Raw genomic sequence first — 19249 nt, 5'->3', positions numbered from 1 at the left:
GTAGTCTCTTTTTGGCTCCAGTTTTCACTGGTTAAATGGTTTTCTTGTAAGGAGAGGAGTCAGAGTTTACAGTGAAAGGCAAGGGGAGGAAATGTTCTATCAAGGTTCTGGTATGAGGCTTGTACAATTCAAAAGGCAAATTCAGATAAAGATTGAGAGTGAAATCATTCAGACACAAATATAAGTATAGATACATATATAAAAATATATAGAAATGTATGTTCAGTGACTAATGAAGACATAATAAAATTCTAACACTACTGTTGTCTTTCTGAAAAAAGCAAACTGTCAACGAAACTATATGCTTTTTTATAAAGTCATAGGTAGCTTTAATCTTGAGGGAACAAAAAATTCTCCATAGATTTCAGTTGCAAGTGTCAGGGAGGGAAGACAGCAACTCTGGTGGCCTTCTGGAGGCATTGCAGCAGCCCCTTGGTGGCCCACTCATGTCTCTTCAGTGTGCTCGCCATACTTCCAGCTGCCAGCACCTGTACGGTTTGCGGGAGAGTTTTCCTGAAGCTGTGAAATGCAGGGGTTGCTATGTAAACACCTCAGATTCCTTGGCCCTGGGAGGGTAACACCAAGGTGTATGTTTCACACAGCGGAGTTTCCCCGGGATTAAGTCCCACTTGCCCACAGGGGCATGGAGCTCAGTAACACATCCTTATCAGCCGTCTTCCTTTCCCCTTGTCGCTTGCCCATCCTCCTCCTATTTTCCAGCACCTTCCATATAAGTTTGCACTTGCCCTTTTCTCAGAGTTTGTTTGTGAGGGAATTCAAACCAAGACACGCATATCAAATGTGGTAGGTCATGGCAGAGTGGGGAGTTGCACTATTTTCTTTTGAATGATTACATTTGGTTTATAATCCCAAATAAATTGTATGCTCTGCCAGGGCAAAGGTATATTCATGAAGGTGATGGGGGAGGCAGTTTAATCCCTGTTCTCTGCCCTTCATCTCCCTCCTTCCTTGCCCTTGCCAGGAGGAGAAAGAAGCTCTAGGGCGAGGACACCCAACCTTATTAAAATCACCAGCGGTGCTTGTTATAGCCACAGATTCCACGGCCTCATCCCCCGAGGTTCTGATCCCTCGTGTCTTAGACCGGACCCAGGAACCCTGATTTCCATCGGTGTTCCCGCTATATCCTGATGTGGCTGGCGTGGTCTGCATAACTGTTACTCGGGAAGCACTGGATCATGAATTATGGGAGCAGCTTATGTCCACACATGGCTTCCTCGAAGAGGCATCAAGAAATACGCATTTAAGTCCTGAGTCAGCCACTTGCCAGCATTTTTTATCCTGAATAAGACACCTGAACTCCCTGAACCTAACATGGAAACAGTTGGCCAGAATAACCTTGTAGCTTCCCTCCAACTCTAGCAGTCTGATTCTTCATGAAAAGTTTGATTGGAGATAAAATTTCTTTGTAGTTGTATTTATTGGATATTTCTTCCTAGAATTTTTCCTTTTCATTTGTTTTAGGAGCTCAAGGAGTGCTCGGGTCATGTATTTGTGGATTCTGTGCCTGAATTCTGCTTACCAGAGGTAAGATTAAAGTGAATCTTACTGTACAAGCAAAGCATACCTTGTCATCTCTCAAAATTAAGTCAAGAAATAATTTTAAGGGGCTTAGCTGCCTATTTTCAAGTTGAAATTAATCTGTTATTCCAGTCACTTTGCTTTTTTTTAATTGAATTTATTGGGGTGACATTGGTTCACAATCCAGTCAGTTTATTATACAGCTAAAATAGTTCTTTATGTTGTCCAGTAATCATTTGTCACTCTCTTCTTCCTGTGTCTAGCTCTTTCCATAATCCCTACTGACACTTGTACTAGGGCATAGTTTTAAGCAAGGTAAAGAAACAGCTCAGGCCTTGCAGTTTTGTAATTATAATGCCAGTGACCTGGATTAGCCATACTTTTCCTAGTCTTGTTTAGAGTGGGTAATTGAGAATTGCTGTTACTCAGCCAATGCAATAAACTGTAAAAATGCTTGTTGATGTGAAAGATCATATTGAATATGGCTTGAAATTCACAGATTCTGAACTGAGGTATGGATATCTGTCATGTACATATTATTATAGTGAGACTTGTTATAAGAGCCCAGGTCCAATTTTATCATCTAAAGAAAACAAAGCTCAGTTTCTATTAGTTTTAAAGGAAGCTAATCTCAGTTGACAGGCCTAATCCCCAGAGTGCCCTGGGCAGAGTTCTCAGTGACAGATGAAGTGTGGCAAAGCCGGTCGCTAGTCCAGGGTTCCTGAGGAAATCAATGAGAAGCTACCATCCTGTTTTTCCCATGCACCCAATGGATTACAGTGCCCACAGAAGATACTTCACAGTTCAGTGCCAAAGAGAAAAGAAATATAGAGTGCTATTTCCTTCATTTTTGTTCTCTCTTCCTCCCTCTCTTTCCATTTCTACAATTTCTTTGTTGGCCTATAGATGAACATTTTTCTCTCTTTAAATTATGTGTGTGTGCCCTTTGGGGTACCAGAGTGAAAGAAAGGAAGGAAAACAGAGAAGGGCATAGAACTGAAGGTGGCAGAAAAGGGAGAAGTTTTGAGGTAAAGTACTAAGAATAAGGGTAAAGGTAGACAGCCGCCAAGAATCCTGCGCTCTCCCTACCTGCAGTTATTGTTTTTGTCATTTTCATTCGTCATTTAGGAATCAGTGGGGCAGTTCCCCATCTGTTCGAAGGCTCCTAATCCCAGATGCTTCATTCATTTTCAGTTTTCTACATATGGCACTGACTGCTGCAACCTTCAGTTTATGGACAACAAGGCAGAATCCATGAATTGGTGTCCTGATGACTTTGTGACTTGCTCCACAGAGCACTAAACTTTGAAATTGGACAGTTACCATTTCACAGTTCACCTTTTGGTGAGCTAAAGGAATATGGATACATCTAGGACTCTAGAGCAGCAGCTTTCAACTGGTATGTGGTGGCCAGCACCCAGGTACACCGCAAGAATTTTTAAAACATGCAATGCCTGACTAATCAGGGGCACTGACCTCTTTTCCCCTAGATTGTCAAATAAAAAACTGACAACAGCCAACCAACAGTAGCCGTCCAGTCAGATCGGCAAAAAAAATATTTTTTAGTGTGCCTCAGAATTTTAGTAATTAGTTTGTGTGCTACAAGATGAAAAAGTTTGAAAATTGCTGTTCTACAGACATGTTTTTTCAACTTCTGTCATAACTTGTGGTTTATAACAAGTTAGTAATAGTTACTATTTTAAGGTAGAACCAGGGCATTGTATGATCAGAAGAGAATAGGAGAGTCGGAAAATCAGGAGAGAGGTATTTGCTGCTGTCCAGCTGTCGCTGACTCGTGGGCGAGTCAGGCAGACCTGATCCCAGGCCTCACGGAATTTATAAGTTATAATCTTGTACAGCTGCCTTAAACATCTTAGTGTCCCCCAAAGCCTGCACCATGGACTGTGTATAATGCCCAGCACAGTATAGCAAGCAACCACTAAGGGGGAGTGGTTTGACCCCGCCCGTGGTCTGTAGAACCCAAGTGTCTATCCTGGAAGTTTAAAATGAAAATCGTCTTTACTGGATTTCACTGAGTAGAAAATATGTAAGTAAATATATAAATGTGAATATATAAACATGATTTGGATATTGAATTTATTTCTCAGAGGAAAAAATATGTAGACACTGTCGATATATATACAGACAAAATATATTTTTTTTTTCTTCTAGCAATCCTCACCAAATTTTTCATCATTCTAGGCTTTGTAGGTTGATTTTTATACATTAAAGAGAAATTTCAGATATTCTTACCCAGCTTCTGTGCATGAGAGGGAAGGTAGAGAAGCTTCTGAGCTTTGCTGTTTCTTTAACTGTCCTTCCCTGTTTTCCTCTGGATCTGTCACTGTGCTACTCTGCCTTCATTTCCTTGTCCATTTAAAACTGCTTCTAGAGAGGTGGTAGGGGTAGGACTAACAGAACGCTGCGTGGCCTTTCATGACAAAGATATTATCTTGGAAGTGCAGCGTATAACATGGGGTTTAGGGTGGTGTAAATTGAATATTGTTGTCATTAAGCATTTTATTCACATAAATTGCCACTTCTCTAGGCGGTAAGTAGCTTTTGACCTCAAATGTATTAATACATGCCATTTTCAAGAGCTGATTATGCCTCGGCAACTTTATTAAATTAACTTATTTCATATGTAAAGTCATTCAACCAGAAAATACCCACAGCCAGAATGGTACATTGTCTCTTTCGTTTGCAAAGGTGGCACAGACATCCTTGTTACCTCTCCTCTGTGGGGGACATATTAACTCCATGATCCATTTCTAAAAGACTCCCTTGACTTGCTGCATGCTGTCCTCAGTGCACCCTGCAGTTTCCAGGGGTAACTTCTATGAGACGCGTAACTCAGTGGTTGAGATGACGTCTCTGAACCACAGCATCTCACTTTTCCCTACAGAAGGTGCTGCTTATAACTACACTCCTCCTGCAAGTGCCCCAGGCCTGCCATCTGCTAGCTACCACAGCTGGGAGGGGACAGAAATAAGTCAACAGGAGTGTTGGCGTTAGAGGCATTTAATATTGGAGGGGCAGAGGGATACTCTGAGTTGCCATCGCACAGAATGATGACTGCCATCAGGGGGACGTCCCAGGCGCCTTGGTGTTCTGAGAAGGAAGTGGTTTCTTTCATCTGGGCAAATCAGGAAGGCTTAGTGCAAGAGGAGAATCGGGCTTTAAAAGAGGTGGGAGACTTAAGTTTATGGGAAAATCATTTCCTTCTAAGAGAGTTTTCATAAAATTTACTAAACACGGTAGCATTGTTCCCTCACCTGCCAACCTGTCTTTTTTCATTTTCACATGCCATTTATAGGGGGTAAAGTAGATTTGGGGTTACGACTATGGTAGAATACGAGAGTATGGTTTCCTTTTGTGACTAGTGTCACTACTTCGTTGTTTGTTTGTTTGTTTTTGCGGGGGTGGGGCAAGAGAGGGTGGGTCTCTATATCTAGCACTAGCGGTCAAATGTGACCTCTAAAAAAAATGAAAATAAAAGTTGGCTCCCACATTTGACCTTGGAAGAGCAGAGTTCTGTGTGCCACCCGCTCTGTTCCTGTAATCTGTCACAGTGGCACGTCACATTCTAGCTCCCCTCACAGCTTATACTGTGCTCTGTCTGCTTCGTGTTACCTGGTCTCACTCGCCAGGCAGCAGTGGCTGAGGTGCTGTCATTTATCCTCATATGCCTAACTCAGAACTCCGGTTTAGCAAAATCAGGGCGCTGCTGGTGGACTGCTTGCATTCTCATTGTGAGCCATCTTGTCCCGTTACTTAATGTTAATATTAGGAAGCATCCTAAAATGAGAAGTGTGCAGGAAAGCCATTATTACTCCGTAGTACAAAAACTACTCGGCATTCTGACAGCATCATTATTTAGTCACATCATGTTGATCTATGTGCTCCGAACAGATATATATCATTCTCTCTCCTTTCTTTTCAGACTGAGCTAATAGATCTGTCTACGGTAGATGTGATCCTCATCTCTAACTATCACTGCATGATGGCACTGCCCTATATCACTGAGCACACCGGTTTCACAGGCACGGTGTACGCCACAGAGCCCACCGTTCAGATCGGCAGGTGAGACTCTTCTTCTCTCATGGGCATGTGGCTGGAGACCCCCTTCCTTCTCTGGTGACTAGTGAATAGAATGTTGGGCCGGGAGGGATTGTTATTTCCTTCTGAGCACCTGATCCAGAGAACAGGCGTGAATCGGTGGCTCCCTAGATAAAACAAGTGTTCACTGGAAATGTTCTCGTAGAGACTGATGCTTCTAGTAGTCCAGTCTTCATTGTCTTTATTTTGGGGTGGGGGGAGTACCAAAACTGGAATGAGTTCCCAGAGACAGCTCCTCTGTGTAGATGATACTTATTAGGGGAGGTGACATTTAATAAGATGCCAAAAACATGGACTGCAAAGAGCTTCAGGAAAAAGGCACATTGCATATTTAAGAAAAGAAGAAATTTTATTACTTTGCTTTCAAAAAGCCCTCCTTTTATGGATCAGTGCAGGCTACACATGGAGACAGCATGTAGACAGCAGGGTAAATAATTGGACTGGAAAGTTGTCTGCGCTGTTGTTAGAGTGGAACTCAGAGCTCTAAGGAGTAAAACAAAAACCTCAGGCCTACCTTTGGCTCAGAGCGCTCTGCTGTGTCTCTCTCTCTGCCCCTCCCAAGTCATGGCTGCTGCAAGTAACTGTAGCATCATTTAGTGAGAAGGAAATCATGCGAAGACAGTTACCCCAGCAAAAGGAATTGTGTTGAAGAAAACTAACAAACGTGGTATAAGGTGCAGCTATCAAGACTGAAAATATGGGTTCTAGGGTCTGGCAGAAGTCCAACGAGATGGAATTACCAGAAGTAAAACAGTATGTCCTTGTTTTTGTGTCAAATCACATTACCTGCGGTGTGTACAGAAAAACGTAAGGGAGCCGAGGAAGAGGCGTTGCAGGAAAGCGAAAAGATTCCAGGTGATAGGTCAGTTTTGGTGAGGGACACGCTGAAAACGTTGGACCCCAATCTGAAAGTTAATGCGTGAGGATGGACACAGCCAACTGTCCTCCTGAAAGCTGTAACCAGGAGGGGAACGAGCCGGACCCCAGATCTTAGAACACAGGAACCCAGCCTGCTCCTTCGCGGTGGAAGGAGGGGATGGTATTAGGAATAAAGAGATAAATGGAAATGCAGTTGTTCAGCATTCGAATGCTAATAAACTGATGGCTTGCCACACCTATGTATTGATTAGAAGAGGATTGAAGTCAGCCTGGATCATCTCTACTGGATTATGAAACGGGTTTCCTGATACTGAAATTTTTTTCCTAGCTTTTTGATCATCCTGTAGTTATGCAGGTTCTGACAGCTCTCTGTACCACGTACCCGTTAGAGCACGTGGACCATTGTCCCCTCAAGTGAGGCCTTTCTTACTACTTTCCCTCGGTTGTGATTCTGTGGTAACCCATTTTGTAATCCGCGTAGCCTGCCCTTTTGCATGTTTTATATTCTGGATTTTTAACGTGGAAATTAACAGAAGGCTAGGTTTGTGTACAACTTTGTGTCACGTAGTGCCCACAGTTACATACAGCAAAGAAAAAGATGACTGAGGACGGGGAAGATAGGCAAGCCCATTCCTCTTGGCTACAGTGTTAGAATGCGATGTTTTTCTAATTCTTTTATGAGTTTTCATCACTCTTTTTGTTTGTTTAAACTCAGGCTTCTCATGGAAGAGCTGGTGAATTTCATTGAAAGAGTTCCCAAAGCTCAGTCTGCCTCCTTGTGGAAGAACAAGGATATTCAGCGGTGAGCAAAGGCCTGTCTGTCCTCTTCACAGTAGAGCCTTAGGCTTTACAAAACAGTCTCATTTGTTCTCTGTTTTACATATATGTATGCTGTTAGAACTAAAGATTCTCTTTTCCCTATTCTATGAAAGGGTTATGTTTGATTCAACCAACATACTTTGAGAGGCAGCCATGCCATGTGCAAGGCACTGTGCTGGGTCTGGGAGTTGTTAAAAATTAGTACAGTGGGTTCTGTCTTTGAGGTATTCAAGGATCAATGGGAAATAAGACAATTAAGGAAGTGGATTACAACTTGAACGGCATGTACTAGAAGAGATGCTTAATCACAGTGCTGAAGGCACTCAGAAAGTAAAGAACAAGGCAAGGACTTCTCTTAAGAGATGACATTCCTCTTGGAGGACGAAAAGGCCTTTTCCAGACAGAAAAGGTTTGGGCACAGCATCCAGGATAGAGTGTGTTCAGGGAACAGGGAGAAATTCAGGCTGGATTAGAGTGAGTAGAGAGAGAAGAGCAAGACGAAACTAGAGAGGAATGTTGGGGAGTGATAATGAAGAAACTAATGTGTAATGCTTGAACATTTTTGGCAGTGGGAAGTCCGTCAGTGGAGGTTTATAAGGAGGAGAATGGCATGATCACATACTTGTTTGGGGGAAAGTAACTCTGGAAGCAGCATGGAGAGTGGACGGGCGCACAGAGGTGGGGTGGGAAGACTGTGTCACAGACCCGGGGGAGCGAACAAAAGCCTGGACTAAGGCACTCGCAGTGAGCATGAGGAGTCTAACTCAGCCCTCACCGGTGTGGCTTAGTTGGTTGGGCACTGTCCCACAAACCGAAAGCTTGCTGGTTCCATTCTTGTCAGGGCACATGCCTGCGTTGCAGATTTGGTCCCCAGTAAAGGCAGGTACAGGAGGCAGCCTATCAATGTTTCTCACATCGATGTTTTTCTTCTGCTTTCTCCCTCCCTTCCCTTCTCCCTGGAATCAATAAAAGAAAAATAAAATTTTTTTAAGTCTAACTTTTCTGCAATGGAATTAGAATTGGTAAGAATCATCAAAGAAGCTGTGAGGTTGTAATTAGGAAAGTAAGAGAAGCACTGAGCGGAAGCCAAGGGGCTGGGGGGGGGGGGGGCGGGCGGAGAAGATGTGTCCCCAAACCCAGGCTTGTCAGTGGTCTCAGAGGCTGCAGACATCTCGTCACACAAGATGGCCACGAGGCCCTTGCCGATGGAATTTCCAGAGAAGTTAGTTTCAGTAGAGTTCTAGGATCAGAAACCAGATGATAAGAGGTGAAGTAAGTAGAAATGTAACTGAGGAGGTAAGGAGGCAGCTTGATTCCACATCCGTGCTCTCATACTTAATTGGCAGCAGAGGACACCAGTCAGTCTTAACATGCCGCACGGTCCCTGACCTTGCGGACTGCCGCCCTCCCCTTCAGGGCCCGGCCTCCGGAGTCGAACCAAAACCCGTCTGGTGACTTCTTAAGTGGCACGTGTTCCATACAGTCCTACTCAAGGCCTCTCTTGTCCATCTGTCTTGCCACTGAGTTCTCTTTCCCTCTAGATCAGTGATTTGTTAGCCATCTGGTTTTCTAAACTTCAGAATGTCTTAGTTTTTGTGAATATTCTTTCTACAAGAATGCATACATGTAGCTAGGAGAATGCACTTTGTTTTTATACTGTAACTGTTTCAGAGTTAGAGCATGTGAGTCTCCTCTATGCAGTCCTTTGTATATGAGTTATATATTCAATTTAACATAGGTAGCACTGTTCTCAATGTTTTATTTAATAAATTTAATTTTTTAACATTATCATTTTACAGATGAGAAAACAGGCACAGAGAGGTTAAGGGACTTGCTCAACGTCACCCAACTAGTGAGTTACTGTAGGATTTGGATTCAAACCCAGACAGTCAGGCTAGGCTGGTTCCAGAGCCTATGCTGTTAACCACTGTGCCAGGCCGCCTCTTGGGCACACACACGCCTCTGCTCACGGGTGTGTGAGACCCCTCTCATGTGAGGAGAGGAGAAAGTGTGTTTAACTATGCACATTCTTTCCTTTGTTTTATGGATCTTCTTTATGCCTCTGTTTTCTCAATTGGGGAGTTGGTGTCTGTCCAGCTTCACATTAGGAAACATTCTCTGGACACACACACGTCTGAGTCTTTAAATGGTTTCCTTGATCTGCCCACCCACCTGCTTAGCACAGGGTCCCACCCCTCCACATTTTGCATTCTCATTCTTGGCTCCCTTTCCTCCTGCCATTGCTCTGCCTTCTCCCCCTTTTCCTTCTCTTTCCCACATGCTCCCTGGACCACATCAGACCCACTTCTCTACATCCCCCTACTTAGAAACCTTGGGACCTTGTTTTCTTTCCCCATGGAACACGCATGCCTTGGCTTCCCTTACTTCCTCCTTTTAAATTTATACCCAGTATACTATTCTGCCACAAATAATTTTGGCACACCAGAAATGACATTCAAAGGTCACTGTTTCCTGACTCCCAGACCCTGGGCCAAGTCTTAGGAAGTTCCAAGTCCTTATTTTGCCTTTTCTTCTGTGACCTTGGGCAGAGTCCTTGGCAGTTTTCCTTTGCTTCCCATTCTTTATAAAATACAAGATAACTGGCTCACAAAAGAAGTGTCATTGTGTATCAGGGAGAAGGGTCAGTTGAACTTGCAGGCGCAGAAGGCTAGGGAGGGGGCCTGGAAGTTATTTCCTAAGAATCTTTGGAAATCTCCTTTTTAAAAAGGTGCTAGTTGAAATAAAATCTTGAATTTGCTCTCTCGCCACCTGGTGGGCAAAAATTAGAGACTTGAAAACTAACTTGGTAAAGGAGCAAGAATAACTCGTGCTATTGGAGAAGACCATATTTCGTTGTTTCATATATCACAGCCATATTTCTGATCCTGGTCAAGTATTTTGTTTTGGATTTTGAGCATGAGGTGAGCTCTACTTACTGGTAGAGAAAGAGAAGAGTCTAGTTATTAGAAAGAATATGTTGAGGTGTTAGAAAGACAAACCAAGAAAGCTGTGTCTTTTTTTTTTTTTTTCCCTGGATAAACTCAGCATACATATTAGAAGTGGTGGAAGAATTTAAAGAGCTGTTTTGTACTTAACATCAGACAAGAGTTCCTTTGAAATATTCACCTAGAATTTAACCTTGGGCCAGAATACTAAAAGTGCCTCATATGGACAACATTTATGCTAAAATATTTGTTATTTTAAAATTTTTCTGTCACCAGCCAGTTGATCTCTAGTGCCCCAAAGTACTGTGGCATATGGTACCAAGAAACACTGCTTTTTGCTGTCTAGTACGTTGACATTTTTCCCAAGTAATGTGGGCTGTGTCTTCTCTATCTTTATTTTTTCCCTTTAATCCCTGCACTCTCCATATCCAGTTCCTCTAATGTAGGTATAGGTAGTAAGCGTCATAAACTCAGATGCCTCCAGGAATGGGGAAGATAAGTAGAGGAGGGAGGTGGGTGAAGCCACCACCTCACCTCTCAAGGAGCAGCTGACACGCAGCTTCAGCCGATTGTGGCCATATGGGAATGTGAGCCTGTTGCTGCCAAATCTTTTTTTTTTTTTTTTTTAAGAGAAGCTCAAAATTTGCATGTTTTAAATGTCATTTTTAAAAATCTTTTTAAAATGTTGTCTCACACATTAAAACCCTGTATGGTCCAGGTAAAAACACCTCTATGAGTTGGATTTGAGTTTCGAGCCCCCAGTTTTGACTTCTCCTAAACCTTATACAGGCAGTCTCTTGATTAAGTGCCTAGAATTAGTGCATCTTAGTAGCTTAAGTTACTAATAATATACCATCACTAAAGAAAACAATAAATTAAAATATTTCCAACTCATTGGTCAAAGGAGTTTGACAAATTCCCTTAAATCATTTCCCTTAAATCATAGTTCAAATTAGCATTTGATTTAGTATTAGTATGTATACCAAAAAAAAACTATTACTCTTGCTTTTTTTGGCAGCTGTCTGACTCCCTGCCTCAGTTGACACTTCTCCAGAGATTTATTTAGAAGTTAACCATCCTTCTTCCTCGTTTTGACATTGCAGTTTACTCTTCTTAAAGAAAAGAGATTTTGAAGGATAGGAAAAAGAGACTCCCTTGCAATGTAATTTTTGAGTTTCTGACTTTCCCATACCCACTTCAAAGTTTAGATTTTTTTTTTTTAATTTATTTTTAGAGAGAGAGGAAGGGGAGGGAGAAAGGGAGAGAAACATCAATTGCTTGCCTCTTGCACATCCCCAGCTGGGGACCTGGCCCACAACCCAGGCATGTACCCTGACTGGGAATCGAACCAGCAGTTCAGTTTGCAGGCCAGCACTCAATCCACTGAGCCACACCAGCCAGGGCCAAAGTTTAGATTTTTTAATGGGAAAATTCAAAGCAAAATATTTCACTTAAGAAACTAACCTTGCCTATAGTATTTTTTGTTTGTTTGTTTAAGGCTGGCTCTTTTTTTGTATAAGTCTAGAAATCTGCGGTTGTAATTAAGAATGTTGTCGTAGCCCTAATAGACATTAAGGAATAATGCACTGATGTATTCCTAGCTGAAATGTTATAGCAGTTTTCAGTACTCAGAGCTTAAAATGTGGGTTCATGCATCATAGGAGATAGAAAAGAAAAAGCAAGCATGCTGTAGTTGTAGGTCCTCTTCAATTACAACATGCTTGTGGTTGGGTATTTATAGAGGAATTTATCAGTTCTAATATCTAGTAGGAAGAAAACTAAAGCTATAGGCTTGGAGGACAAATAGACTGGTGTTTGAACTTCAGATCTGCTTCTTCGTAGCTGTAGCAATTTATTTTCTAGGCTCTGTTTTCTCATTTACAAACTGTTGGCAACATCACGGGGTTGTTGGGAAGATTAAATGAGTTAATGTGAGCAAAGTCTTTTCATGGCGCCAGGCACATAGAAGGTGCTCAGTAAACACCCATGTCCTGTTCCCGTTTAGTGACACAGTGGGCTCACGTAGCCTCCTTTCAGTTACCAGAGCACATCTCCTTCTACAGCCTAATTTACCCTTAGGCTCTGCCTTCCTGATGACAGCAAGGTAGGATGGTAGAAGAGAAACTTTTGTTTCTCTCTATTTTTTTATATTTACTTATTTTTAAAAATTTTTATTATATTTATTGGGGTCCATTTGTTAATAAAATTAAATAGGTGTACAGTTCTATAATACATCATCTGTATATTGTATTCTGTATTCACCATCCAAAGTTAAGTCTCTTAAACCATTTTCTAATCCCTGTGTTGCCTCTAGTTATTTAGTACTGGCATTCAGATCCTGAGACTCAATCTCCTTTTTCTGTGAAATAAAAGAACTGAATTAAATTATATCTAAGTTCACTCATGTTATAGTTTCTAAAGACGTGCAAGGGAGAGGCTCTTGAAGCAGACCCTCGTGGGGTGTCAGGGCTTTGAGGGAGTCCTCGCTGTTTTTCCTTCAACATTGTCACTCCAGAACTTAACCATTCCCCTTCACTCAGAGTTGATTAGTCTCTGAGGGACTGATTCAGGCTAACCAAACTCTCAGGATATTGACCAACAAACAAAAATTCCATTTAATCACATTGTACTGAGACATCCACCTGGCTTCAGAATTAGAATGGTTCATCTCTCTAGGACTTTTTGTTTTGGTCAGCAAGTCCACTTATGAGATCAAATGATAAAGAATTTTTTCTGTGAGCATTAATGAGAATTAAAGCAGAGATCATTTAGGTACTCTCAGGAATTGTTTCTATTACTCTGTGGTAGCCTAAACAATTGCCTTTGTCCTTTTCAAAGATAAACTGATCCAAAACAAAAGTCTGGGATTATAATCTGGTTTCAGGGTAATATTAAATGCATGACTCTTAAGCTCCACATTCAGTAAACTATTTGGATTGTCAGTCTACTAACACAGCTTCACTCTGCCCCACCAACATCTGTTAAGCAGTTTCCTGTCATGAGAGGAAAACAACTTTTCTGCTTCTTACATTCTTTGTATTTTGTTCTGATATTTGCTTAATGTTTTGTTCACTCATTCATCAAACACTTTTAAAAAAGCCCAACCATTGTTTTATTTATAAGCTCCTAAGTGGTCCCAGTGGACTTTAAAGTCTTCCTTTTTCACTAAAACCCAATCTGGTGCTGCCTGTGCTGGAAGGTGGAAGGAGAGGCAGCAAAACTCTGGCTTGATGTCAGGGCACAGGGGAGAAAATGTTTATTAAGCACTCGAGTGTGATAAAAACAAAACAAAATGGTGAAATCTTTTAGAAAGTTCTTATGAAACATTTAGATTCTGAGAACTTGACTTTGATAAGTTAGAAAGCCAGAAAAAACAGAACTTGTTCCCACTGTATTTCCTTATCCAGCTTATCAGCCAATAGTCCTAATGGCTTTGAACAGCTCTCTAAATGCCTCTCTGTGGTCATGTCGCAGGTAAGCAGAAGGAGAGTGTTAGGGAATGCTGAGTTACAAGATACTAGGAGGTAGAAGGAAGTAATGACAAAGTAACTAAATATCTCAAAAGAGTAAAAAGAGGTGTTAGCAAACAGAATTTGTGGGTATAAATATGGCATTCAGAGAACTTCAAGCTTATTTGTTGATTAACTACCAAGTGCCTAGCATAGTAAGTTTGTAGAAAGATGAGCAAAAAAGTTTAAGACAGTCCCCCTATACTCAAGGAGTTTATCAAGCAAAGATTAGGTTCCAAGTGGCAAGACTTAGGTTAGGCTTGACAAGTTAGGTAGGGTTTGAATGAGGACAGGGATTAGTCTAAGAGAAAGGAGCAGACAGGGTAAAACATGGTAGAATGGCTTGATCGAAAAGTGATTGGCTTGGTTATAATCAGCCATTGGAAAAGAACTGAAAGATCACATACGAAACAAGAATGAAACTTTGTACTTTTGAAAACACCAATGAGACATTTGACTAATTCTTAGCTTAAGTTTTTCATCTAGCTGATAGAAAATTTACCCAAATTGTTAATTTGTGAAAATACCACCAAACATATATGAAAAAGGAAACCTTTTAAACATTTCCAAATAGAAAAGTAGCAAATAAGTAGATGGTTTTAAATCTGAAAAGTGTAGTTAGTATGTAAGTTACCCAAAGAACTGAAGAATTATTACGTACTAGATATCATATGTATTTATTTATATATCAATATATATTTTATTACTATGTGCTGTAGCGCTCATAACAATTTGTGAGGGAAGTATTTTACCCTAGCTTTAGAAATAGGGAGGGAAAAAGCAGATTGCTCCATGTTGCAACTAAAAGAGAAAGAAGAAAAAAGTCAAAGTTAAATTGGATAGGAGCATCAGCCTTCTGCAGAAGTTCTGTACAATTACAGTTAGTAAAAATGTCGTTGAAGAGACCTGAGGAAAGCCCGAACTTAGCTGAGGTATTGAAGCACTGCCTCTGTGCTAGAACAGGTCCCAGGAAGCGTTCTAATTTGTTAGTAACACGGGGCCGTCTGGCTCCGGGTCTCCCACAGGCCACAGTGATCGCGGGCCCCCCGGGAAGGACCCCTCCTTGGCCCGCTCACATGGCTGTTGGCAGGATTCAGTTCCCCGAGGCTGTGGGACTGAAGCCTCCCTCAGGCCCTTGCCAACGTGGGCCTCACCACAGAGCATCTCCACAGAGCATCTCACGACATGGCAGCTGATTAAACCAAAGCCAACAAGCAGGAGGGCCCAGCAGAGCTTGTGCGCAAGAAAGAAGTCAGTCCTTTATCGCCTCATCTTGGAAGTGCTCTCCCGAAGCAAGCCAGTGGGTCCAGGCCGTACTCGGGAGGGGGGAGATCGGCACAGGGGGTGAGTGCAGGAGGCAGGGTCCTTGGGAGCTGTGTCAGAAGCCGCCTGCCCCAAAGCCCTAAACTGAGCAGGTCGGACAAGACCACAGTCCTTGGGACGTGCCTAGCCTTCCCCTCTGGCTCACTGGCCACTTCCTCCCTGATGTTGTCACCACCTCGCACACTGTCGTAGCGCGCACTTCTGCGGGGACTTACTGGCGCGCTTTAGATAGGACTCATTGATAACTGATTCACTGGCACTTACCTTTCCTGAGCTGTAACAAGGTAAAAGACATTTTGTCTTTTGAATGTCTTTTTTGGGGGCACTGTACTCAGTACTGAGGATGCAAAAGTGAGAAAAATACTGCTATGTGAATAATGTGATATAATGGGATAAAAAGATGTTCTATTCTTTTTGTTACTGCATTTAAAAATACTCTTCTTCCAACATGGCCCTACTAAACTAGTTACCAAATATCATGATGGTTGTTTCTGTGTAAATAAACATTTTCTTCAGTTTCTCTGAAATAGAAGTTTATGGTTTCTATGCCATTTATCCTGAAAGGAGAAAAAGGGAAAAGATCCAAGCTGAAATATACCTGAATTTTCTGTCTTCCCTCTTTCCCTTACCGGGGGCTCAGATCATCTGCTAGCTTACTCTGGAGGCTAAATATATGGTTGTTTAATCTCCAGCAGAGAGTGGAGATATTAAAGTAACCAAATGCCTCCTCTTGAGAGAAACTGTTCCAGATCTTAATCTGCTTCATTTTTGCAAAACATTGTCCTAGATAGGAAGGGAAGAAGATGCTGGAAGGGCCACCAAGGGGAGAAAGTAAAGCCCAGGTGGTATTTTGGGTAATGGCAGTAACAGTTGTCAAAGGATTGGAAAGGAAGCACAGAGTAAAGAAAATGGGTCTCACTTAACCTTGTGTATGACTTCCTTAGCTGAGCCTCTCAGGCGGTTCAGTCGCAGGGCCTTGGCAGACCTGAGGGCAATGTAAAACAAATTCATTTGGGTTGAGAGATGTGGTGAATTCCAAGTGTTACTTACTATGCTCCCAGCTCTCTAGCTACTCGCACCGCAGGAGCCTTCCAGCTCCCATATAAAGTTCCGGAGCCCTTGTGCTCTTACTCAGCCCAGTGCAAGAAGTCTATTTTTTACCAAGGGCAGCCCTAGGGGGCCCAAACCATGGGATTCTCTAATCCTGAGGAAGGTAAAGGAGGCGCTAAAGCAGGAGAGTAGCCCAGGTTCTTCCCTGAGACCCTCTGGAGAAGTGCCTGGGCCACTCAGGTTCATGGCCATTGCTTCTCATCTAAGTCGGTCACGCTGGGTTGCAGTTCCCTGCCGTATTGGTGGACGACACCTGTGCCCCTGGGGCTGCGATGGCCGTGCGTGTCGGAGGGGGTTGGAGGCCCTCTTGATTCAGCATCTGTGCTGTGCCAGACACGTGCGTTGTATCATTTATCCCTCATAGAACAACTCTGAAAGGAAGGTGGTACTTGGTCTTACCAGTGAGGAAACTGAGGCTCAGAGGCCACAAGGTAACAGGGGAAGGGGTCGTTTTTCCCATTGTGTCACAGAGCTTCCAAGAGAAACCTCCCCCTCCTCAACCGGGTTAGCAGAGACGTACGGGGATGCAGACAGGAAGGAGAAGCAGTAGCCCTGTCCCCTGCCAGTAGGCTCATCCCGCGGAAGCTTCTGTACCACTTCCTGTCACTTGTACTCAGGGTCGGGCTGTTTTCCCAAAGAACACATATGATGTACACCTGGCCTTGACTGGGGTCACAAGGCTGAGAAAAAGTGACAGAAGGTCTGGATTTTACAGCAGAAGTAAGTGTCGTCCACACAAAATGTGATGGCAGCAGCAGGGAGGTTACAGGCCTGAGGGGCCTGGCACCAAGGAGCTGCTGACAGCTCGGTGCGGGGGCCCTTGAACCACGCAGGGTTGAGGTGTGTGGGTCAACTTACCCATGGGCTTTTCAAAATAAATTTGTACAGTACTGTAAATGTATTTCCTCTATGATTTTCTTAGTAACATCTTTAACTTACTTTACAGTAAAAATATATCATATTAACATACAAAATATGTTCATTGACTGTTTATGTTCTTGGTAAGGCTTCTCTTTGACAGTAGGCCATTAGTAAAATTTTGGCAGAATCAAAAGTTATACGTGGATATTCAGCTGTGCAGAGGGTCAGCACCCCTAACCCCCATGTTTTTGGTCAAGTGTTAGCAGAGAGGGACTGGCCCGGAGCGGGTCTGCATCAGGCCGGCCTGTACATTGTGGGCTCTTGAATTCGTGTAGGAAAGATTTCACAAGGCCAGGTGACTTTGAGAGTACACTCATTAAGGCTGGGGACAGAGAAACAAGAAAGGACTTAGGGTAGAAGAAGCAGCAGGGGAGAGCCTAGGCGGGGCTGCCCCTAGAAACGTTACAGGAAAGGCGTGAGCCCAGGCGGGGCTGTCGTCAGCTCCCTGGGACGTCAGAGAAGAGCGGCCCTGAAGACAAGGTCAGGGGTGAGCCCGGGACAAGTGGCCACTGCCCGCCGCTCCCCTGGTTGCAAGTCTCATGGGGACCCAGAGAGGTGAGGAAGAGATAAAAAGTTCATGCCCAGCAAGGGGCATGGGCGAGCCCCAGAGCCGGGCGCACAGGAACTTTGTCTCGAGGGCTTTTGTGTCTCTTCTGCAGGTGAGAGTCTTAGGGGAGGGTTTTAGCAGAATATTCCTCTGCTTTCCAGGTGCATTTTTAACATGCTCATGAATTAAAATGAGCGTATAGGGGAGATTGGGATGGTTCTTTGGTCTGCATTTCTGTTTTGCTTTTGCCTTGGGTCTCTCTGGCTCTAATCAGGTCTCTGTTGTGTATCCCCTGACGTCATCTGTCCGTGGGTCTGGCCGGCACACCTGGCCTTCCCAGGGTCTCTGTCCTCTGTCTCCCGGCCAGGGGATTTAAGCTCTGCGTTCTCCGGCTGGGGAGGAGGGGGAGAAGCCATTTGCTCTGAAGTGTCCTTGGTTAGGGAAGATAAGGTCTTGCAGTTCACTGGCTGGCTCTAAACTGTTCAAATTGGTTGACCTTGTTTAATTTTCTTGTCTCAGTTTCCCTATTCTGCTTGTTCAGGACTTTTTCTAGCTTCTACCTATCCTGTCACAGAAAAACCAACTGTATATAGAATATAGGCTGAGGCAAGACCTAGATAAAGAAGGAATTCAGTCGCGCTGAGAGCCTTGGATTTTAGCCTGGATGTAATGGCCAGCCTTTAAAGTGGAGGGCGGTCAGTGTGTGGGATAAGGTTTGCGTTTTTAATGTGTTCCTTAGGCCCTTCTGTGAGGGAGGGCAAGTATGCAGTCAAGGGTGGCTCATAGCTTTTGACATCTCTTTTATTGCCTTGTATTGTTATGAAATTTTTCTCAGACATAAGCTCATTATGAGCAGAGTGGCCATTGTGCTGTGCCTGCTATATCCCTTGCAGGGCTTAGATGGCTGTGGCCACAGTCAGGGCTAAGTAAACCTGAAGTGACCTTATTTACATAGGCCAGATAAGTGAGACAAAAATCTTCCTGTGTTTATGTAGAAGCTAAAGGGAGGCCTTTGGTCTTTTGTTGCTGGATAAACAGAGGTAAAGGGAATTGGAACATCATCATCTATATGCTATTTGGGCTAAATCTCTAGTGTTTACATTATTATGACTGCGTCAATGCCGTTCACAGGCCATAGAACGTTACTGGGATTTTTTCTTTTTGCACAGCTTTTCATTTCCTCTTGAGTTAGTATTTATCTTGTTTGCTTATTTGCATGGATTTCAAAGTATTTATTACTAATTTATTTCGGACCTCTCCTGCGCTTGTAGAAGTCTGTCCTCAGTATGTTCCAACTCAGGATTCTAACGATTTCACCTCCTTGGAAACCCTTTCACAGAGCTTTCTCTCTGATCCCCAGGCTAATTTTAGCTGCCCTGGAGCAAGCATGCAGCACAGCCTTTGGTTTAGGATTATCTTCACCATGATCCTAAAGGTTTCTACTCCTCTTTCTTCTGTTGGAAGCTCTGTTTCCTGGGTCCTTTCTCTTTTCCTTTTTTTTTTTTTTTTTTTTTCCCCTTGTTTACACCTTCATTTTG

The 19249-nt window shown here is 43.1% G+C and overlaps 1 protein-coding gene across 2 annotated transcripts in view; it reads left to right on the top strand.

Moving 5' to 3' along the window:
• The window catches only part of INTS9 (integrator complex subunit 9), an 86139-nt gene that overhangs the window by 37019 nt on the left and 29871 nt on the right, over window positions 1-19249 (top strand). For both annotated transcript variants that reach the window (XM_054576022.1, XM_054576021.1), the window contains exons 4-6: window positions 1483-1545; window positions 5483-5622; window positions 7253-7339. In XM_054576022.1, coding sequence (XP_054431997.1) covers window positions 1483-1545; window positions 5483-5622; window positions 7253-7339 — 290 coding nt within the window. The remainder of the gene's footprint in view (window positions 1-1482; window positions 1546-5482; window positions 5623-7252; window positions 7340-19249) is intronic.

This window comes from Pteronotus mesoamericanus, unplaced genomic scaffold (assembly GCF_021234165.1).
Source record: "Pteronotus mesoamericanus isolate MK-2021 breed Mesoamerican mustached bat unplaced genomic scaffold, CSHL_Meso_final contig_32, whole genome shotgun sequence".
Lineage (NCBI taxonomy): Eukaryota > Metazoa > Chordata > Mammalia > Chiroptera > Mormoopidae > Pteronotus > Pteronotus mesoamericanus.
Note: the sequence above shows the minus strand (reverse complement) of the source record. Positions and strands in the feature narration are given on the sequence as shown.